A 23,596-nucleotide genomic window follows, 5' to 3' on the forward strand; every position below is an offset into this window, starting at 1 on the left:
TTTCCAATATTCAATCTCTCCTTTTCTTTAGTATTCAAAATCCGTTTCGTCAATTCCGATTCTCTTCATGAACCAAGCGCGTCGGAGAATATGGCCATTTCGATTTCCATTTTAATTCATTCTAATTCTGATTTCAATTCTGGTCGCGAACTAAATTCGTTTTTTTAAATTCTTTCATTTTAAACGATAGAAATTAGTAAATCGAATAGGAAACGACACTCTTTATTTATGCTTCCCCTCATGAGAATCCCAATTGCCTTACACTAATGAACTCTGAGCAGCAAGATAAACATCCACTACTGCATAAAGTCCCATCGATGAGGCACAGACACATAGCTCAAGGACCAGGCCTCTGCATGAATAAGCCCATCCCCGGCATTTCTAAGAATAAAACCAGCACTGGCAGAATTTTTCTTAATCGAACTACCAAAGTTGACTTCAATGGTGCCAAGGTGGGAAAGCTGCCAGCCGAAGTAATGAGCCCAAGCTAGTGAAAAAGGGGCATTTAGATTCAGCTTGAACCAGCTCGAACTAGGCTAAACTTAAAAGATGAGCGCTTTTACAAATAGGCCCTTATATTACATCAATACTATAAATATCTTTTCAGCAAAAGGATTATCTTTCGCGAATTCGGATCCATAATGATTGAATCGTTACCGCGCCTCCTCCCATAGTTCTAGGTCGGTTTCCCAGCTGGCGCTCTCGACTCTCGCCTTCGTCCCGCTAGGGTTTATCGGCGGCTTCCCCCAGTCGCCGTGAGACCCTCTTAAAACCCTAATCGACCACTTCTCTTGCTCCAATTCGTACCTCCAAAACCCTCTCAGCCCCTCGAATTGTTCCCTTCCTTAGCCGGCGGCCATGCCGAAGGTCTACGGCACCGGCACCTACGACTTCCGCCGACACCGGGTCGCCGAGTACCCCGTCGAGCCCGTCCAGGGGCCGGCGGCGAAGACGCTGCCGGAGAAACCGCCGGAGGGGAACCTCTCGAGTGCCATCACCCTGCTCGAGATCCAGCGGGACCGGCTCACCAAGATCGCCGCGGCCAACTGGCTGAAGACCGGTGGGGCGGACGCCGCGGCCCACAAGTTTGATCCGGAGTTGGTGAGAGAGATCTATGAGACGGAGCTTTTGGTCTCCGGGGACCGGAAGACGGTTCCCCTCCAGAGGGTCATGATTCTGGAGGTCAGTCAATACTTGGAGAACTATCTGTGGCCTAATTTCGATCCCGAGGCTGCTACATTCGAGCATATTATGTCGATGATCCTCATGGTTAATGAGAAGGTAAGGCGTTGAACTTTCTCGAGTTTTACAAGAAGAAAATAATGGGAAGATATTATTTTTTTTATTACTTTATTTATTTATGTTTCTCTCTTGAAGTTCCGGGAGAATGTGGCAGCATGGATTTGTTTTCATGATAGGAAGGATTTGTTCAAGGCGTTCCTGTGGAGGGTTCTTTTGCTTAAGGAACAGGTTGGATTGGTTGTTTCTTTATTTATTTTGTTACTTAAAGTTATTTACTTGAACAAATCATTCATATATTTCAAGATATTATGGCCTGTATATGCTTTTATGCCCATATCTTCTCCAGTATGGTGATCGGACAATTAGTTGCAGAAACAACTTCTTTTAGTTCACTTAAGTTCCAATTTTAGTGATTGCGCACTCTATTCTTTCTTTATTTAATAGTGTCAAGTGTATTGCTTTTACAGTCTTAGATTTCTTTATTTGCTGAGAGGTTCTTGGTTATACATATTCACAGGGAAGAGCCTTAAGTATAGCAGAGAAGACAAATTACTTGCTTTTCATGATCAATGCCTTTCAGGTACGCAGATGCTGGAATACTTCTTTCATTGATTAAATAAAGGTAGGATTGCAGCTGGCACTAATCTTATGGCTGTCTTGTTTCTTGAACATTTCATTAATTCAGCCAAACTTTCATCTGTTCTCGTGTAATATTTATGATTAATCTTTCAAAAATTTTCATATATGTACAGCTTACACAAAATTCCCATGTGCATTTTATCTTTGCTTCCAAAACCTATGCGTATACAATAAGCTTACTGACACCAGTGCAATTAGCAAGATTTAATGTACTGTGACATGTCAATCCATACCACACTGTTTGGATACAGGCATGGTAGAGTGGCTTGTACTGTTGTATCGCTTGTGTTGGCTCATGCTAACAGATACAACTCATGCTAACAGTGTTTTATGGAAACTGGTTTTTGACTCGTATCTAGCAGGGCTTATCATGATACCCTGCCATGGCAGTCCTTGGGCAGCACAAGCATGGAACATAATACTTAAATCCTATTAAATCTAAGAGGCTGATTAATTCAGATGCTTTAAAAGCTGGTAGCATTGGCTGCCTAAACAGGCTGGGCTGGGGTTGTCTAGGTGCCCGCCTTAACATTGTTTTATCATGTTTGAGCTTGGAATTGAAGTTATATTGGCAAGTTTATAATTCCCATTTACTTGCTACATTTTATTTGATATGTTCTATTTTATTTATTATATTGCAAGTATATTTTCTTTTTTCTCCTTATAATTATTGTTTATTTTTAGTTTATTATTTTTGCACCAGCTTGATCTCTAGATGCTTGTCTAGGCATCCACTTAGCAACTGGTTGTTTGGCAGCCCTGTCGTCGCCGATCTTTCACCTCTAATCTTTTAAATCATTGATCAATTCCGAAGTGTAGGTTATTGAAGTTCATTATTGGATTTTGCATTGTTTAATGCTGCAACTCTTGCCACTATTTGCTACCTTATGAGATTCAACACCATGGAGTGTTAAACTGCGAAATCGGGAATAAAACTCATTGCCCCTTAAGTGGGCAGATATTTAAGGTCCATGTGCAACTGGCCTGCAGACCCTTAAATGGACAAAAATATTGAAACAAAGAGATAGGGATAGTAGTAAAGGAAAAGGTAGGGAGAGTAGTAAAGGAAAAGGAAGGGGAGAGAGAGAGAGAGAGAGCATATGGGAAAGAACATGGATTGCAGAAACTCGTTCTTACTAAAAGATAAGGTCATCAATTTGAGGGAAAACATAACCAAGATGCACCTCTCTGCCCCCTACTGCTCTCTTTCACATGATGCTTTAGAGATATTATTGCAACAATGCTTTAGTTTATCATTTTGTGCCTCTCAATGGTCTTTGTGGAGAAGTTAGCAGCCCGGCGATCCGTCTTGATAAATGGAATGCTATTTCTTGTTTACATTCATTTTCCCTCAATAAAAATGATAAATTCCTTTTTAAAATGATTTTTTCCATTGTGGCATATGTAATCATAAGTTGTACATAATAGAATTTCTATCATGATGTAGCTTTTGCTAAGCTTTTTATTTTAGTTCATCACAACATATAGTGCTAATAACCATGTGTTCTAGGGCATCAGTTCTATATCCTAACATTCTTGACTACTGTTGGTGGTTGATGCCCTATTAGTATGTTGCATCTGCATCTCAAGTGCTGCAAGATTGTAAATACAAGATAAATATTGATCAATGCATATTAGAACATCAAGGGTGACATTTTCCACACCATTGCAAGAATGAGCTTGTGGTTGCATCATATGGAAAGTTAGAATGTACAATTATTATACGTTGTCTCCTCTTTCACAGCATTGTCTCATCGCTTTAGTCTCCCTAATCTGGTGTAATTATGAAAGTGTTATCCATCAAAGCAAGAAGGTGATCCCATGTTATTTTGAATAGGAACCTATGCTTCATAGAATGATTGACTAAAGCAATTACATTTGCAACCATGAAGTTTCTATATGCTTTTGAACTTCTACAACATTGGTGAGGGGTTGATAAGCACTCAATTCCTTGTAGGAGCCTTTGAGTGCAATATTACTATAAGAGAGTCGTTTCTCTTCTCCCTTTTTGTTTGGAAAGTACTCTAGAGCTGCAGACGGTCATACTTGAGGCCACACTTTCCCGTGATATCTGTTTCTTCTATGATGCCTTAAGGAGACATTGGAGCTGAGCTTTGGGTTTAAATTGTTCCACAACAAAGTTATAATTGGACAACTTCATGGTTCTGTTCTGCTAACCTGGTATCATCCTCAATAGGAGAAATGAGATACTTTTGCTTACCATTTTTTCACAGATTGACTGTCATTTTGAAACCATACACAATAATGTTCATGCTCATTCTGTTATCAAATTTATCAAAACTACATGATACTTATACATAATTAACTATCATTTTGAAACCATTTCAAAAGGTAATGAACCAGCAATAGCACTTATGAGGAGCTAGAGAGATCATGATCCACGCATGCATGACAGTCAGCTCTCTATTGGATAGCACTCATAAATTTATTGCATGAGGAACTCACAGTAACGTATTCAAACAACGTTCACTTAAAGGAGGAGCTTTTTATAAAATAGGCATCCACCTATTCTTGTGTCTCCAAATGAAATGATGTTTTTGGGCCATAAAACCCAACATTACACTATCGAATTCATGTGATTGCATATAATTGGTTGGCAAGAAAGTAAAGCCTAGGGAGATAGGAAAAGGCTAAAATTTTGAAGTTTCGGGTATGGGGTCCATATCGTACCGTAACGATACTGTGCTAATGTGGTATTGGTATGCCAAAAAAAATTTCATACTGTACCGTAACAATACTGTGTTAGTGTGGCATTGGTACAGGATCCGGTATCAAGACGACGAATCTTGCATAGAGGGGCACATGTTTAAGGAGATAAGAAAAAGCTAAAATTTTGAAGTGATGCATAATATTATAGAAAACAATTTTTCTAGCCATTCGTAATTTTAAATGCCTACAACAATGCAACTAACCATCTCCATTATTGAAGTGTTCTGGGTAAAGATGCATGGAATTGCTTCACCTTTGATCAAGATTTGAAAATTTAGTTTTGGTTTTGGTCGAGTCTGTGAAGTTTCGGGTTTGGCAAGTCTGACAGTTTTTAAAGTTTTGCAGTTATGATGAAAAATAAAAATTAAGAGAAGCCAATAAAAATTATAATACAATATTATTGAGTATGATGTGTAATATTGATTTTCTATATATCTAGTTTTTACAAATTTAGGCTGAAGTCTATTTCATGCAAGTTAAATTAAGTATATTGGTATTTTTTTTTCATATGAACACATTACTATTTAATTCTTGAACTTCAGTTGTCAAAAAGAAACAAGTTGACACTATAGAGTTATGTTATTATCTATCTTTTCTTTTAAATAATAGATTCTATTTTCTGGCGTTTACAATTGTATTGGGATTATATATTTAATTGTCCCTCTTCGACAGAGAAGTATATAACTTAGTATACAAGCAAAAAACCACCTCAAAAGAACACCTCTTATTGGCCTAATTTCAGTTTTTTGTCAGTTCCGGTTCTTTAGTTCATATATCAGAAATATGTAAATCATATTTATTTTGTGTTCCCTTTGAGAGGGACGTATATCAGAGAGATTGGATGTATGATGAGAAGGCACCTTTGTTTTTTTTTTTTTTGGGGGGGGGGGGGGGTGACATGCTGGCTCAGTGATGGAGAGAGAAGGTTAAAAAGAAAAAGGGATTTTGTCACTGTAAAGACTACACAGAGCAGCTTGTCACTCTGTGCAGCTTTTCAATCCCATAAGGTACCACTGAAGGGTACACTACACCCACACAAGTTCCTGGAAAACTATGTTTAAGAAGTCATATAATAAGGTGGTTACAGTACAAAGACAACTAGGATTGTCAATCTGATAGAAAATAAGGATGGCTGTAAAAGTTTATAAAGAATATATGTAGATAGTAATTTTAAATCTTAACTGATGATAATGGATCACTGGCATCAATGTCATCAATGTTAAGTATTTGTTTGCTTGATCCTTCAAGATCTGAAGCATTGGGTGTGTTCACTCCAGCAATTAATTCTCTCCAAGTTGATGAATCCTTATTATTTGTTAGACCTCTAGATATTCTTCTAGACCTTCAAGTGCAGGTCAACTTGCCACATGTTGGGTGTCCACTTTTAGTTATTGAGGGCTTCATGGACTTTTCTACTTGGGTTAGGAAAACGAGTGCTGGAACTTCAGATATCTCTTCATGCAGAAACTTGACTATGTGGACCACAACTGTCAAAGTTTATGCAGAGAATGCACAAACGGGTAGTTAGAAATTTTTAATTGATTGTTGATCTCCAATATTTGGCTTGATCCGACCAAGTTACAAAGTATTGGGTGGATTCTCCTAATTATCCTGTTTGCTTCATGAAGTTTTGAAACTCCATGATTTTCATTGCTGGGCCGATGAATTTTTGTTACAAAGGTTGTGGAATTGAAGCCACTTATTTAACAATGGTAGCCTCATAGTAAGTATGTATTTATTTTTTTCACTCTCAATATTAAATTATATGCTATCTTGCCAGTTCTATAAATCCCATCTAGTGATGTGGGCCTGATAGATCAATTGGGTTAGTATTACTTTACCTTAATCCTTTGCCTTTGATGGAAAGGAAAGATTTTGTGTGAATGATCTACCGAATCAGATCTTGTTATCTTATTAAATTCCACTCACTAAGAGTTTCGAGAACGAGTAACCTCTATAGTACTGGTTCTGTAATGATATAACAATTAAGTTTTGTCAATTCTTAATTCCAGTACTCTCTTAAACTTTGTTATAATTATTATTTTTCTATAAAAAATATCTATTGCCGATTAAAAAAGAACAGTGCAGCTGAAAACTTCGCCTTCTAATATGTGTACAATTATCCAGCTGTTCTAATTGGTATTTGTTCTATAGCTTCTTATTTTTGCTTATGTACTGTATGCTTTGTTGCAGAGTTTGGAGGATGAGGTTGTTAGTGAAACCGTACTGAAGTTAGTAAGTTTACAGATATGGCATAGTCTTTCCTTTGGTAGACTTCAGGTAAGTCTAGATGATTATCTGCAGTAATTCTGCATCAATTTGCTTTAGCTCTTGAGAAGTAAGTTAGTTCCTTATTTACACCTTTTTGCAGATGGAGTTGTGCCTGAATCCTCATTTAATCAAGAAGTGGAAAAAAATGATAAAGAAAGAAGCAAAAGAAGCCAAAAAAGGACGGCAGGCATTTGATCCTTCAAAGATGGTTGAAGTGACATTCCTAAGAAATCTAATTGAAGAATTTTTAGAGGTAACTGTGACTATTTTCTTAAGTAATTGCCTAACTTTTTCTTATATAGATGAACTCTTTCTGAAGTTTTGCCAGAACGTGTGTCAGATACTTGATTCCAAGGTCATACAACAAAAGCATGATGATGAAGAAACCCATTTTAACGATTCATATAATGTGCAAATTGATGATTCTTGTGTCTTATACTGTGAGAGGTTTATGGAATTCCTGATTGACTTGCTGAGCCAACTGCCTACGAGGAGGTATTCGATTCTTCGTTCGCTATTCTTTGTTTCTGAAACCAGTTTCATTTTAGTATGATATTTGGTTTTTTGCCATTATCATTTTTTTGTTTGTTTGGATGAACAATCAGTTCATGAATACATGATGCTTCCTGAGATGGTTTGCTTCATCTGTTCCTCTTTGGTTGTGTCTCTTGTACCACACTCATGTATATAACTAAATATCAATTGATGATAAAGATGGTTCTATTTGTTCATTTGACTAAAGTTAGATATGATTAAGAAATTCTTTTTTTGAAAAATTTAGGTCATTCCAGAAGAATGTGCCTATGCAAGAATTCTCACATCTCAAAAATTTTAAGTTTGGGAAAGGTGAATTTTTGTTCCCAATTCTTGGTTGATGTAAATGGTCTTATAAGTAAATTATCATTGCAGGATTATAGTGCATGCTCATGAAAGTCATGTGACTGACCAAGGGAAATTTTTGGTTTTCTTGATCATGAGTTGCTTAAAAATAAATTTGGAACTGATAAATTTAAGAACAAAATCAATCTCTAGTTTTTCCAGATCAGCATGTTAGTATTGTTATTATATGTTGGCCAAGTATTTTTCTGTTTCTTGGATGTGTATCTTACCTATGATGGCATTGTGTAACTCTTTTTTTTTTTTCTCGACCTTCCCATTATTAAGCCCACAGGGAAGATCTACTTATTATTTATTACTCCCTTATTTTGTCTTCTGACAGATAGTTATGGCTGTAGTTTCTTCCCTGCCATGCTTTTATTTATTTATATACTAATTTGTTTATTATGTTTTGCAGATTTTTGAAGCCTGTTGTCGCTGATGTTGCTGTTGTTGCTAAATGTCATTTGAGTGTACTTTACACTCATGAAAAGGGGCGGCTTTTTGCACAGCTGGTAGACTTGCTACAGTTTTATGAAGGTTTTGAGATTGATGACCATGTTGGGATGCAACTGAGTGATGATGATGTTTTGCTGGCTCATTATTCCCGTCTTCAAGCTTTTCAACTTTTAGCATTTAAGCAAGTACCTAAGGTATGTGTACAAGTGTAAACACAGTCTTTTGATATTAAGTTTATGTTATTTCTGTAATTTGTATTTAACATAAATTACATTTTTTGGTTGTTCAAGTTACGAGATTTTGCACTGTGTAACATTGGTGCAATTCATAAGCGTGCGGATCTTTCAAAGAAATTATCTATATTGTCTGCCGAAGAACTACAAGATTTGGTTTGTAATAAGGTTGGTATATATGCATTGCTCAGTGTGACTGCTTTCTGATTTTTTCTTGTTGCGTCTACACCTTTTATAATATATTTTATCTAATTCTGAAGTGGATTGACTAGATAAACATGTGGACATCCATTCATTATGTGCTTGTAGATTTCTATGTGAAGTTGCTGAACCATTTAAATTTTTCTTGCTTCTTTTCATATAGCATGTTGTTAGCATGTTCTTGGTCCATCCGAAGATATTTTACATGAATGATAGTTACTGTTGAATGGCCATGTGTGATAAGAGAGACTAAGGCTTAAAGAAGGATTAATGGCCTTTTTTTTTGTTAAGGAACGAAGATGATTTTAACTGAGTTATATGTTTAAAGAAAATTTACCCTTTTGAACCCAAAGAACTGCTTGTGAAAAAGCATTCAAGCATTCCATTTCATCCATGTAAAAGTACATCTATAAATATGCACAGAAGATATCCATTAGAAAATGTGTGCATCCGTATTGCTGTTTTACATCATTTCAACTTACTCAAGTAACAAGCAATAACAAAGCCAACAATTCTGTAGAGCTACACAAAGCGGGAATACATGAATGGAAACTTGCATGAAGAATTTGCATAATCTCACAATATGTCTAATAAAGTTACGCCCCAAATTTTCCTTCCAGACTTTGTTTGATGATCAAGTCCTCCTTTCATGATACAACTTAATGTTGTACAAATGCCCATCTGCTTCATTCAAGCTCTCTACATTCATTGTGCAACCACTGCCCCCACCCCGCTTTCCCTCCTTCCTATGTATGGTTGTGTCTCTATCTGTCTATTTATCTGCATGTGCATTTGTGTATATTCTCCTCACTTGTGAATGGCTAGTGACAAACCAATTTAAGAATGTCTGCATTTATACCAAATTTACATGCATAATGAGCAAGAAGGTTACTTTTTGGATGTGTCTAATGTCTACAAGATAGAAGTAAACCTCTTTTGCCTTGAGTGTATGGGGTTTAATATATGGCCAATTTAGTCTCTTTTACTTAGCTTGTATAACCACCAGAAGTCACATTATGGGCATTCTAATGGTATTCATATAACCGATTGCACTACGCTCACTTGTAGATGGACAAAAAATTACACTCACTTGTAGATGGACAAAAAATCTTAAATGTCATAGGTTTTGATTAACAGCTTGGATTTAGAAATTAGATGACCTACTGTGTTTTTTACTGGTAGAGATCTTTGTTCATTTGTTAGTTTGGATTGAGGGAAAATTAATGGAAAAGTTACGCTCTTGAAACTAACCATAAGATCCTTTGTCTTTTTTGATTTATTGCCTTGTACTCACATTCTCTGACTACATGTGCATAACTGCAATGTATTGATATCCTTCATCTTGGTAGCGGCACATGCTAGATGCTATAGCCAGCATTTGATATAAACATTTGTGCATGTGCATGTGCGCCCATTTGTCTGTGTTTACAGCCATGTCCTTGTGTAACTATGCCATTCCTTTTCTTACTGCTACTATATTTTTCTTTTATAGCTCAAATTGGTTTCAGACGAAGATCCATGTGCTAAAAGGATTGTCTTCCTCATTGAAGTTGTAGTTTCTTACTTCGAGAAAAGACAGTCCCAGAAGGATGCCATAAATGCTCTTCCTCTTTATCCTAACGAGCAGATAATGTGGGATGAGAGCCTTGTCCCTAGTATCAACTACTCTGGAGAAGGGTGCCTTGCTCTCCCAAAACTTAACCTCCAATTTCTGACACTTCATGATTATCTATTGAGAAATTTCAATCTATTCCGCCTTGAATCGACATATGAAATACGCGAAGATATCCAGGAAGCTGTTCCTCATCTTCTCGCTTACATTAATAATGAGGGAGAAACTGCTTTCCGTGGGTGGTCAAGAATGGCTGTGCCAATCAAGGAGTTTAAGATTACTGAAGTCAAACAGCCAAACATCGGAGAAGTCAAGCCTTCATCTGTGACGGCTGAAGTTACTTTTAGCATTTCTAGTTATAGAGCACATATAAGATCAGAATGGAATTCCCTTAAAGAACATGATGTCTTGTTTTTACTATCAATTCGTCCATCTTTTGAACCCCTTAGTGCAGAGGAAGCTGCCAAGTCCACCGTACCGCAAAGGCTTGGTCTTCAATGTGTACGTGGCTGTGAAGTAATTGAGATCCGAGATGAGGAAGGAGTACTTATGAATGATTTCACTGGGAGAATCAAAAGAGATGAGTGGAAACCACCTAAAGGTGAACTTCGTACAGTTACCGTTGCTCTAGATACAGCACAGTATCACATGGATGTTACTGATATAGCTGAAAAAGGCAAAGAGGATGCATATGGGACATTTAACATTTTAATGAGAAGAAAACCTAAAGAGAATAATTTCAAAGCAATTTTAGAATCCATACGAGACCTTATGAATGAATCATGTATCGTTCCTGATTGGCTGCATAATATATTTTTGGGTTATGGAAACCCCTCTGCTGCACAGTGGACAAACATGCCTGACCTCCTGGAAGTAGTGGATTTCAAAGACACATTTCTTGATGCAAACCATTTGCGAGACAGCTTCCCAGATTTGCAGGTTAGTCTTATTATATTGTAAGTTTCTATACTCAAATTGCTTATAATGTCTGTGTTTGTGTTGCATTGCATGTTTCTAACCTTATATTTCAACGTCTAGGTTTGCTTTGTTAATCCAGATGGTACAGAGGACTTGAATTCGCGTCCTCCCTTCCAGGTTAAGCTTCCCAAAACAATGAAGGGCAAAAATCATGCTCTTCCTGGCAATAAGAAGTCCAGTAATATGACTAGCTTGAATGATGAGAATATGGTGGGTCAAGGTTCTGAGAAGGAAAAGATTTTTGTTGAGGCATATGTTCCTGCTGATCCTGGGCCTTATCCCCAAGATCAACCAAAGCAAAATTCAGTTCGATTTACACCCACTCAGGTACTTCGTAATTGCTCTCTCCATTTTCATTGGTTAGGATAACTAGATTAGGTTTGCAGGAATAGTTTATTCGGAGTATATGGTTAAGAGTATCATTTAGTATGAATTGTTTTCTGATCATTGCCCGGTATAGCAACAAGGTGCTATCACCATCTTTATCTATTAAAATTCTGTGGTTAAAGATTATAGTATGCCGGTATATTTGTTGCTTATCATTCATCTTTAATGTAAAATCACTTCCTACATATCTTTCCACTGAAACAAGTGTGGATCGGCAGTATTTTTCCTTATTTGTATCAGATCTTTTTTATAATTACAGTATTACAAGATAACTGGATCATCATATTGGATCATATAATAGTTCTACATAGGTTATTTAACAAGTGAGCTGTTTGTGATTAGCTTGTGTTTGTCTTGACATGTAACAGTGAAATTAGCTCAATGTATATATATGAAAGCCATGAGGGTCCTTGGCTCTCACTTCATCTCTTAAACAAGTTGTTCATGAGCAACTCGAGTTTGGTTTAGAAGTAAATGAGCTTGTTCAAGCTCAACTCAATAACAGTAGAGGATCTTGAGCTAGACCTGGCTTGCACTATTGTGGTTTGTTTACTCTGTTAGCTCTGCATGACCAATTGATCTGAATATTTTCCTATAGAATTTTTTTCTCGTTTTTTTAGTTATATATAGTGATAAATACTGGTTGCATCATGGGGAACCATCCTGGCCTTTCAACTTAACACTTCATACTGATTGCATCAATTTATTTTGCAGATTGGAGCAATTATTTCGGGTATCCAGCCTGGCTTGACAATGGTTGTTGGTCCGCCTGGTACAGGAAAGACAGATACAGCTGTCCAAATTTTGAATGTTCTTTATCATAATTGCCCTTCACAAAGAACATTAATTATCACCCATTCCAATCAGGCTTTGAATGATCTTTTCGAGAAAATAATGCAGGTATCAGCATCATGGCTCTTTCGAGATTATTTTTGTGTGTAACAGTAGTTGAATTTGAAAATGTAGGATAATGAAATCTCGGGTTCTCATTGTTACAACATGCATATAGTTGATGGACAATGAAGGCATTGTTGTAACGAGACATTATCTCTAGCAAGGAATGTCGTGCTGATCGGTACCGGTGAGTACCAACTATATCGTATTGGTATCAAACTAGTACGTGATATAGTCAGCGTATTAAGCAAGATCGGAGGAACCGATGCCGGGCACCGTACCGGTTCTCCGGTGGCACGAATCGGTACGAGCCGTGCCGGGTCTGTACTGGCAGAGGAGAGGGCACGGTACCATGGGAGAGAGGAAAAGAGAGAGGGAGGGAGGCCGGTGGATGCTACGGGGGGCCGGCAGTCTGACCTCTCCCTCTCCCTCCCTCTCCCGCTTTCTCTCTTTCCTTCTTCTCCAGTTCCAGCAACGGATCTCATTTTCATTGTTAGAACCATACCGATGAGCCACCAGTACGGTTCGGAACGGCCGAAACTGCCCAGTTCGGGACGGTTTCGCCGACTCTAGTATCAAGTGTTGGTACGCTCAACCAGCTCTGTATTGGGTGTACTGATAAAGTAATAGATTGGTACCAGTGGGGTCCGGTACCGAGACGGCGTACCTTGATTTTTGGTGATACATATGTATGTTAGGCAATAAACGAACACTCTATCTGAATCGTGCAAGGAAAATTTTTCACCATAATACATATGTAGTCCGGGTAATCTAAAGTTGTTTTTGAACCTTCGTCCGATCCTTTATAATCAGCTAAGGTTTCATATTCTCTGCCCGTTCTAAAATCACATGTTTGATGTTTTTTTTCTATTTCTATTTCTTTTTCTGCCTCAAGGTTTCTGATTTTTTTTTGGTTAACTATTCAGAAATCTTTGCAATATTTTATTATAATAGTAGGAAGCCATTTCTATGTTATATGATGTCATGGTGCTATTTGTGTATTAGCAGTTATACATGTTTGAGTTCAATGACTAAATTTGTTCCTTGTTTATTTGGATCAAATTTGGTAAATCCTTTTTTACCTGTCAGACAAGTAACCAGACAAATGTATCCTCCTCATAGGTATATGCTACTTGAGCACCTAGATTATGTAATGCACACATTAATCCAAACTTTTGGACACACCTGGAATTAAGGCTGTGATGCAATAAAAAAGTGTACAAATCAGTCTAAGAAATTAAAGTTATGGATTTGTTTAAAAGAACTAGCAAATACTTTGAATGAACCAAATACTTTGGGTTACCATACAAACAGAAGCATGGAATTTTTTTTTACATGGTCCTGCTACTTAACCTGCCTATGTTTTGTGAAGTGCAAATGAGTTTAAAAATTTGAAGACACAGACTTCTGTTAATCATACAATGGTAGATTTCTTTCTTTTTTAAAAAAAACCTTAATATGAATCATTTGATTTAGAATTATTATGTTAGAGCGTAATATAAAACATAATAATCATATTCAAAAGACTGAATGTCAATCTGAAGATTCTGAACCCAGGGGCTTGCGACCGCCACACAATATAGAAAACAAGAAATGCATGTTAGTAGATCAGGTAGTACGTAATATCTCTATCAGTGTATTCTTTCCTTAAAATATCCTGATTTCTCCTATTTCATTATTGGTTTCAAGATATCACATGGTCTCCATTATTTTGTCCTCTACTACGTGGCCACTAGAATGCTCCTTAAAGCCCTTGTTCTCATTATTCTTTAAGAGGATACTTATAATCAGATAATTTTTTCTACTTTCACCTTGCTTCTGTCTTGTCATTCTCAGCATTATCATATGCTTGCATCTAATCTTTTGTTAGCGTCCTTCAATTTCAATTATATATATTTTCTGGCTGGCTTAGTTTCTCTCTTGTATATAGCATACGATATTCTTTGTATGATTTGTATTACCGTCTTTTGTTTTACTTATTTGCCAATTCAAATATTACCATATCTAAGTGTGCTAGCAATAGTGATTCTTCCAGTATTTAATGTTGATGTCTCCGTTTCTTGGCTACTTGTTATCATGATTTTGCTTTCATAGTGATATTTTTAATATTTTGTATATAATGAAGTCATGACTGCATATATTTCTCTTTCGGCCTCTGCTGCATATGATTATTAGAGCCAAGTAGAACTGGATTTTAAGTAGGCATTTTTTGCATATGATGATTAGACCCAAGGATAACTGGATTTAAAATAGGCAGTTTTTCAAACAGCCACAAAATAGTAGTCATCAGAAATTCAGTGGTGTCACATCCTTGCAATTTTTTGGCTGTTTTTTGTTTTTATCCAAGGTATTATCCACTCATATTTTATTGGCATTGTCAGAGGGATGTACCTGCTAGATACCTCCTTCGGCTGGGTCAAGGTGAGCAAGAACTAGCAACAGATCTTGACTTTAGTCGTCAAGGTCGTGTAAATGCTATGCTTGTACGGCGACTAGAACTGCTCAGTGAGGTAGAGAGACTTGCAAGATCCCTTCAGCTGCCAGAAGATGTAGGCTATACTTGTGAAACTGCTGGATATTTTTGGTTGCTGCATGTGTACTCACGCTGGGAGCAGTTTCTAGCTGCTTGTGCCCAGAATCAAGACAAACCATCATTTGTTAAAGATCGTTTCCCATTTCTGGAGTTCTTCTCCAATGCTCCCCAGCCTGTGTTTACTGGTGAATCCTTTGAGAAAGACATGCGAGCAGCAAAGGGGTGTTTCCGTCATCTGTCAACAATGTTCCAAGAGATGGAAGAATGCAGAGCTTTTGAGTTGCTAAAGTCAACTGCTGATAGAGCAAATTATCTGATGACTAAACAGGCTAAGATTGTGGCCATGACTTGTACCCATGCGGCTTTGAAGAGAAAGGATTTTCTTCAGTTGGGCTTCAAGTATGACAACTTGCTGATGGAAGAAAGTGCCCAGATATTAGAGATCGAAACATTTATTCCAATGTTGCTTCAAAGGCAGGAAGATGGTTATGCTCGCCTTAAACGCTGTATATTGATCGGCGATCATCATCAGTTGCCTCCGGTTGTTAAAAATATGGCCTTCCAAAAGTATAGCCATATGGATCAAAGTCTTTTCACCAGATTCGTTCGTCTAGGCGTCCCTTATATTGAGCTTAACGCTCAGGGTCGAGCTCGACCAAGTATAGCAAAACTTTACAACTGGAGATACAGAGATCTTGGTGACCTTCCTTATGTTCGTGATGAGGCTATCTTTCATAAAGCTAATGCTGGATTCTCTTACGAATACCAGTTGATAGATGTTCCTGATTACCTAGGGAAAGGTGAAACTACTCCTTCTCCCTGGTTCTATCAGAATGAAGGGGAAGCGGAGTATATTGTCAGTGTTTATATGTATATGCGCTTGCTTGGATACCCAGCTAGTAAGATTTCTATTTTGACCACTTACAATGGCCAAAAACTTCTGATCCGTGATGTAGTCCAAAGACGATGCACAGCATGTGGAATTGGTCCACCTAGCAAGGCAAGTTTCATTTGATGTTTAATATTATTTTCCTGATTTTGCCCTTTATCCTGTCGCCTGCTTGATTTTGTTTCTAATTTTCATCTTAATTGTCAAAACACATTTGGATATGATACCTTGTGCAACAGGTTACAACAGTTGATAAATTTCAAGGTCAGCAGAATGAATTCATTTTATTATCTCTTGTCCGCACACGATTTGTGGGCCACCTACGTGATGTTAGGAGATTGGTTGTTGCAATGTCTCGAGCACGATTGGGGCTGTATATATTCTGTCGTCGTTCTTTGTTCGAACAGTGCTATGAATTGCAGCCAACTTTTCAACTTTTGCTTCAAAGGCCTGATCAGCTTGCCTTGAATTTTGATGAGAACACACCATACACAGAGCGGCTAGTTGGAGACACTGGGAGGATCCATTTTGTAGGTGGCATCCAGGAGATGGAGAGCTTGGTTAATTTCAAGATCCATCAGCTCTACCAGGTATTGTCTCACAAACTTCTCAACAGAAATCCTGTCATCTGGCAACTCGGTGCATGGTTGATAACTTGATATTATGACTCATTATTCAAAACTGAAATCCAACTCATGGTCTCTTTGCCTCCTTTTTTCTGTTTAAATATTTTTGTGACAGGCACAAATGTTGAGTCATTATGCTGCATACCAAGAATCGGTCCCTCACGCAAATGGACCTCCAGCTTCGCCCTCTGAGAGCCATGTTGAGGATACTGATATGCCCATTGGACATGGTGAAAATGAGAATGGATCACTTGAAAATGGTGCAGCAGATGAGAATAAGATGGAAGAATGAATGGATGAAATCAGTCCTATATGGTTGATCAAACCTGTATGAGGGATTTTGCCAGTGGACATACATCCTTGTCAGGTTATGCAGTATCCCAGGCAACCCTGTTGCTTGAAAGACATGAGTGAAAGATCAACCCAATCAGTAGATTTACACAATTTATCCTGTGTCCTGCCCTTTACTGGGAGTTGCCTGGAATGTCGTTATATTAAGGGAGTCATGACTGTATGGCATATACCAACTAATGTACAAATTTCTTGTATTACCTGAAGGCCTCTTGAGTAGTACAAGAGAAAGCAGGATGGCCAACAACTTGATGTGACTAGTATCCTTTTGTACCCGGAGCCGAAGCTTGAATGAGGAGTTCTATAACAAAGAACCTGCTGTACTTGTATCTGCCTTGGCTTGCTTTTGCAATTCATAACTAAGACGGTCTCTGTATTTGACATTCAAAATTTCTAAGATCTTGTAACATAAGATGCAAGCTACTCTTCATACCAGAAGAAAGGAGGTTCATCTTGTAGTCCTAGTCGCATGCTTTATTCCTTTTCATTATCAAGCTGAAATAGATTGTTTCTAAGATATTTTTTGTATTTCTTTTCTGGTAAAGGTATTTCATCGACGGTGCAGCGTGATTCCCTGCTAGGTGCATAATATCTGTTGCATGTTGCACTTTCAGGTAATACAGAGTTTTTAGTACTGTATTCCAGTTATATTATGTAATAAAACAGTTGCATACCATAAGAACTTCCAAGAAGCTTGATTTCAGATGGTCGAAATTCTTAGGAATAACCTTTAAGATGTTCCAAGATCAGAGAAAGGCATGGTTTTCACTTTTACCGATATAAATCGATAAGCAAATTTGAAGATACTTTGCTCATAATTAATTCGGTCTTCTAATGGAAATGATTTCACCCTAGTCTGAATTGAAAGAAGTTAATTGATATTAGCAGTGTGGAGCGTTGGGGTTCTCCATTTTCCTCTATTTTTACGGTTGTACTTGAACCTATTTCTGGATCCATGATTATGTGCTGTTGATGAAATAAACGGTGGCTTTATCCCTAGTTACCCGCTACACTAAATCGAACATACTTGAAATATTAGTAGAGTCTAATATGAAAAAAATAAGTAATTAAAAAATATACATAAAAAATAAATCTAATTCACTCGATCTCCTTATTCTCAACTCATATGTTCCCTTATTACTTAGCAACAATAACTTTAGCTATTCCAGGTCATTTTACTGTTAGCGTTGATAAAAATAAATTTTGCTCATCCTACTCTAAAATGAAAAAAAAAAGGAAAAGAAAAAAAGTAATTGGTTCCATGGATGTTTGGTTATGCTTGGAAGGGGATAAATGAGATTTATTCCTACTTATCCTGGAAATAACTCCCAAACTTGGATAACTTTAACCCAAGTATCTAATCAAACTCTCATAATTACATTTATTCCAGGTTAGGATCCTTTTATACAAATTTAAACCTGATATAACGGGGTTTGAATATCTTCCCTGTCCTCTCCATTATTCCAAAAAATGACCAATTCGGACCTCTAACATAATATAATTTTATTATATAATATTATATTATATAATTATTGTGATATAATATCATTAAATATTATTATAATCTTATTATGTTATTATGCTATATAATATAATATAGTATTATAATTAGATATCTAATTGACTTGAACTGTATTTTGCCACCCTTCCCCACCTTATCCGCGTGTGTGTGATCCAAGATTTAAGCATCAGACTTTTAGTAGTACCTTTTGACCAACCTGTTTCATTGGTTAGCCTTGCGGTTAAAATAGCTGGCTTTGTGACCGATTTCAAAACCCCAAATACATTATGGAGTAAATATCTAAATAAAAGTCGTTATTAGCTGTTATCCCTTTAGCAAATAATGATTTTAAATGTTAATCTCCAAACCATATCAGAAAAAAACAATATGTTATTCTGCAAAACTTTACCTTACCTTACAATATATTATTATTTATTGTTCTTGTTCATTATTACCTGTCATGACAAATCAAATATGTGGCCAATAGCAATACTGGAGGAATATCACTTTAAACCTCCGTTTGGCTTCAAATTGAGTGGACTCCGGACGGGGAAACTCCATAGATACTGTTTCTCACGTGTCAGGGGCCCACAATGAAGTCATGGGATTCGTCTACCAAACGAAGCTGTGAACTGGTTGCAGCCTTTCACGTACATGAACTTTAGGTGGGCCCGAGTGGTGCTCTTATTGAAGACCTACGTGTCAATATCTGGTTTGCTTACTCCCTTCTTCTGTACTGATAGTCATTTCGTGATGGGCTAGGGTTAGATTACAGCAAGAAGGTCTCTCTCTTGACCAGTGAATCCTGACTCACCTGTTAAGTGGATAGGTACATGAACCAAACGTTTGAAACTAGTTCTTAGAAATTATTATGTGGATCAGGTTTACCATAGATATAGGATGAAATCACTCTATTTTTTCTCATTCCTCTCTTCAGAAGAGAGTTCCTAGGCCAGGTTGAGTAACAATTCTTCCGGTCCAAGTGTGCGGCGTGCACGCATAAAATATCGCATGCACGTTGCATTCTTTGTGCGATAGCTGCCATCTGATTGTTGATTGATGTAATTTCACGGGCTTAGTCTTTAATGATTGTAAGGTATCTTGCTTTGGGCATGAGCATGATTAATTTAACACAGATCATGTTGTTAATAGTTGCAATAATCTTTGAGCACGGTTCAACTAATTTGGAACTTCCAAGGCAAGGGAAGATAAGAAAAGAGGCAATTGAGGAAAAGCAGTGGTTATCTTTATATAAGTTTTAAAGGGAGATGAGAAGCCAAATAGAAGGCTAAACAATGAGCATGAACAAAATCTGATGGCTTAAGAGAAGAGGTTTGTGACAAGGTCAAAAAAAGGCTCGGAGGTCAGTATGGATCAGAGTATGTCTTTTCGATGTGGTTTAACCAAACAAGAGGCTTATTTACACAGATATCAAAGCCATAGGCGAGGAGTTGATTACGAATGAGCTCCACACCCCCCCCCCCCCCCCCCCCCCCACCATATACGTTACTTATAACAAAGTATTTGATACTTTCTATGGCCAAATTTGCATAACCCTGAAATTTCTGGACACTGGCAATTCAAAAATAGACAAGATTTGGAAGACATAGAGCCTATCGGACTGGCTGCAATTTGAAGTCATGAAAGTGAAGAACCACTTAATAATCCCTCTGAAAGATTTACAATTAGCAATAGGGAAGACAGCAATGTCCAATGCTATGAGACATGTTTTTCAAAGAGCAAAATCTGAAGGGCAGGGGTCCTGATTATTAGTGTAGGTTGTTTTCTTTCGTACCAAGCATTTCAAAGAGTGTGATTGAGATAGGACCTAAACAAACATGAGGTGGTAGGAGAGAAAGGATGTGTGTGATAGGTCTTCATCCCTTTTTCAATTAAAGAATGATAATTTTTTTTAAAAGTTATTTTTTAAAGGAGCAACTACGAAGCACATAAACAAAGGACAAATTCAGTGTATAAGCTTATGCTAATTTTATAGATATCTCCTTGTTCTTACAAAAATGCAAATTTAGATGTCAAATATAAGGTCATCAATGATCAAAAAGAATATCGTGCTACCAGGCAAACAAGTTTTTAAAACATGCACTTACAGCGACATGAATTCTAATTAAGTCCCCTAGTTACGTCAATGAGTTCTCTAATAAATAATAGTAAAATCAAAGATAAAGATAATTATTTATCTCAGTTTTACTATGTTGGTTTGAGATAACATATTGTTGTCTTTAGATTGGTAGAATTTTTTCACCGTTTACTTTTGACGCGATAAAATGAGATCTTCCATCATCCCCATCCCACTCATTCATCTTCTGTTTGTGACTTGCCACCATTCACCATCACCTTTAGCTCACCTCCTTTGCGATCTCTGAATTGGAAACCGAGAGCTCAATCCGCCCCCCCCCAAATCGTTTAGCTTTTTTCCTACCCGTGGGCTGCTCTCCTAAGCTCCCTCCCCCCCGGATTTTCTGATTTATACTCCCCTGTTAGATTGGATACTTATAACTCTCTCTTAGCATCTTCACTCCCCTTCATGGGTTTCCTCAAAACAACCTCTTGATCCCTCTTACCACCAAATATATAGCTATCTTCTTTTCTCCACAGCTTTTTCTCTTCCTTTTCTTTCCCTCATCGTCCATGGATTCCACCAACAGTGGGAGCATCCAGTCCTCAAGCAGCGGCGACGATTACTACGACTCCCGGGCCGAAGCCATCTCCTCCTCCTTGAACCTTCCACCCCAACCACCACCACCACCACCACCACCACCTTCCTCTTCCCACCACCTGCACCACCACCCTTCTCCTTCCTCCTTCATCTCTCTACCGCCTCACGTCAACATCTTCCCTTCCACGCCGCCCGACCCCAACCCCTTCAATCTTGACATGACATGGGCTAGATCTCTTCCTCCATCATCACTATTAGAACACGATTGCACCATCCTTGATGGCTTAACCACCACCACCACCCCATCATCATCATCATCATCGAAAACTATGGCGGTCGCTGCTCTCGGTCGCAGTCTACCTTCAGGCAGCAGTAGCCTCAACCCCTCGGTGCAACTACCAACACAGCCTGCTCAACCCACCGCCACCACTCGAGGCTCCAAGAAGCGGCCACGGGCATCCCGGCGCGCACCCACCACCGTCCTCGAGACCGACACATCCAACTTCCGTGCGATGGTGCAAGAGTTCACCGGCTTCCCTGCAGCTCCCTTCATTTCCTCCCCATTCTCCCGCCCTCGGCTCGACCTCTTCCCTGCAGCCACCGCTACTGTCCCAGCTTACCCGTTCGGGCCCCTTGCTCAAAACCTCCGAGCTCCCCTCTTTGCTCCCATCTCTTCTTCCTCCTCCTCTATGGCTCATGTTGCTGCTTATTTTAGTAGAAACAGTGTTGCTAACGCAAACACTAGTGCTGCATCTACTCGTTCTAACACAAGCTCAAGGAGTACTACTTCGTCTAATAGCTACCAGTTGCCTTCTACTGTTCTTCAGCACCCAAATCTACTGCATATGAAAAGCCCAGACTTCACCTTCCAATCCTCTCTCCAACCTCGAGCCCCTCCCTGCCACAATTCATCCACTATGCCCGCCTTTGAAGCGAGCCCACCGCTAGGCCCTTCGGACCTTGCCGCTGAGGGTCTAGGGAGCCTCAGCGCCGTGGAAGGCCTGAAACTGAGCAGGAGGGCTGATGGATTCTCGGGCTGGGCTGATGGCTTAGCGTCAGAGGGCAGGGATCGATCCCAGTTCAGGTCGGCCATCGGAAACTACGACAACTTGCAGCAGGTTAGCAATACCACGCAGAGAAGGGATCCGAGAGCATGATATCGGCGAGGGGTGAAGGTAGAGTAGATTCATGGATTCTTTCTTCAGATTAGAGAGTGCAAGGGATGGAAGGGACAGGGGTGTAATTTGTAGAGAAGGAAAAGTACGTCGTCGATCTTTGCTTCTGTTACACTATATAGACTAGCTAGTAGCTATACGCATTACGCACTCTTTCTATGAGTATGTGCACCTGATTTCTCTTGTGCATTTCTCTTGATCACTGTATATTTAAAAGGACAGGCTTTTATAGCTTTTTTTTTTCTGGGCTTCTCATGTCTTTATCAAGCTAAGCTTATCCACATCTTCCTTGGATTCTCCCAAGATCTGCCCCTCCTAACTCATTGGCTAGAATTCCACTAGTAGACACACAGGGAACTTACCTTGTATACGGTATCCAAACAACAGTGTGGTGCAGTGCTAGATACGTTGGGGATGTTGGGGTTTGTTAGTGTTTTATATTCTAGCAGTACTTATGTTTCAAGATAGTATCAGCATCTTTTTTTTTTTTTTTTTAAATGGACATTTCATACATTACGAGTACAGATATTCCAATAAAATTAGAAAACAATAAGTTTCGAGGTACCCTAAGCAACTCTTCTTCTCCAGCCCATAAAGTACCTTCGGAATAACTAGCTACATAAGAAGCGGTTCAGTCTGTGGCCTTGTTAGCCTTCCTGACACATGCTTAGACTGATAGTATCAAGGTTCCTATTTGTGCTTTTGACTTGTGTGGTTAGGAGTGGTTGGTGGAGAAAGATGGGTTGGCCGGTTAGCCACCGGGATAATATATTATAATAACAGGATCTCCCAAGGAGCTCTCGCTTTAAAGCCATGGAAGGCCTACTAAGGAAGCATTTCTTTTGGAGGCTGCCGACCCTAAATCTCCTGATCCATTCATGGCATGCATGCTATCCAAATTGTTGGATACAAGTCTAGCTTAATTTGCTTCTACATTTATAGTTTCATGAGTTATTTACATTTGATTGGTTCCAAAAACTAACACTTGCATTTGTGGTATATGCATGCGAGGAACTCTAGTTTAGGTTATATAAAGGCCCTATAAACTAATGATGAATCTGTAGATATCCCCACTGAGTGCGATAGGTGTTTGATGTTTTTTTCATTTCCATAAATCGTTTTGCACATATACAAGGTTACGAACTAGATCTCCTTCCTTCTTGCTCGGATTGTTGATTGATCTCAATAATCTTGTTCCCCACTCTAAAGCAACAAATAAATCATTTGATCATCACTTCCCCAACTTTTGGAAGGTTTTAATTGATCGATCTTGGCAAGAGAGATGCCTTCATGCCCAGACATGGGGACCTTGGATTAGCACT

The 23,596-nt window shown here is 38.4% G+C and overlaps 2 protein-coding genes across 2 annotated transcripts; both read left to right on the forward strand.

Annotated features, from left to right (window-relative positions):
• The first annotated feature begins 641 nt into the window (after positions 1–641).
• On the forward strand, positions 642–17,449 carry LOC103711264 (RNA helicase aquarius). Its single transcript, XM_008797347.4, has 14 exons — positions 642–1,281; positions 1,378–1,470; positions 1,760–1,822; positions 6,805–6,891; positions 6,983–7,135; positions 7,223–7,377; positions 8,177–8,411; positions 8,508–8,618; positions 10,144–11,202; positions 11,302–11,568; positions 12,343–12,528; positions 14,904–16,055; positions 16,184–16,534; positions 16,686–17,449. Exons 1-14 carry the CDS (start codon positions 859–861, stop codon positions 16,860–16,862), a joined length of 4,512 nt encoding a protein of 1,503 aa, XP_008795569.2. The 5' UTR covers positions 642–858; the 3' UTR covers positions 16,863–17,449.
• Positions 17,450–21,071: 3,622 nt separating this feature from the next.
• On the forward strand, positions 21,072–22,256 carry LOC103711263 (serine/threonine-protein kinase pakG-like). The gene has a single exon (XM_008797346.3). It carries the CDS (start codon positions 21,072–21,074, stop codon positions 22,254–22,256), a length of 1,185 nt encoding a protein of 394 aa, XP_008795568.2.
• The last annotated feature ends 1,340 nt before the right edge of the window (positions 22,257–23,596 follow it).

Source organism: Phoenix dactylifera, chromosome 8 (genome assembly GCF_009389715.1).
Source record: "Phoenix dactylifera cultivar Barhee BC4 chromosome 8, palm_55x_up_171113_PBpolish2nd_filt_p, whole genome shotgun sequence".
Taxonomy (NCBI): Eukaryota; Viridiplantae; Streptophyta; class Magnoliopsida; order Arecales; family Arecaceae; genus Phoenix; species Phoenix dactylifera.

What these genes read in the sequence shown, in the direction of transcription:
- LOC103711264 (XM_008797347.4), top strand. Translation starts at nt 859, where the DNA reads ATGCCGAAGGTCTACGGCACCGGCACCTACGACTTCCGCCGACACCGG. An exon ending in TTCTTTTGCTTAAGGAACAG is followed by an intron (nt 1,471 to 1,759) that starts GTTGGATTGGTT and finishes ACATATTCACAG; the next exon opens with GGAAGAGCCTTAAGTATAGC. An exon ending in TAATTGAAGAATTTTTAGAG is followed by an intron (nt 7,136 to 7,222) that starts GTAACTGTGACT and finishes AACGTGTGTCAG; the next exon opens with ATACTTGATTCCAAGGTCAT.
- LOC103711263 (XM_008797346.3), top strand. Translation starts at nt 21,072, where the DNA reads ATGGATTCCACCAACAGTGGGAGCATCCAGTCCTCAAGCAGCGGCGAC.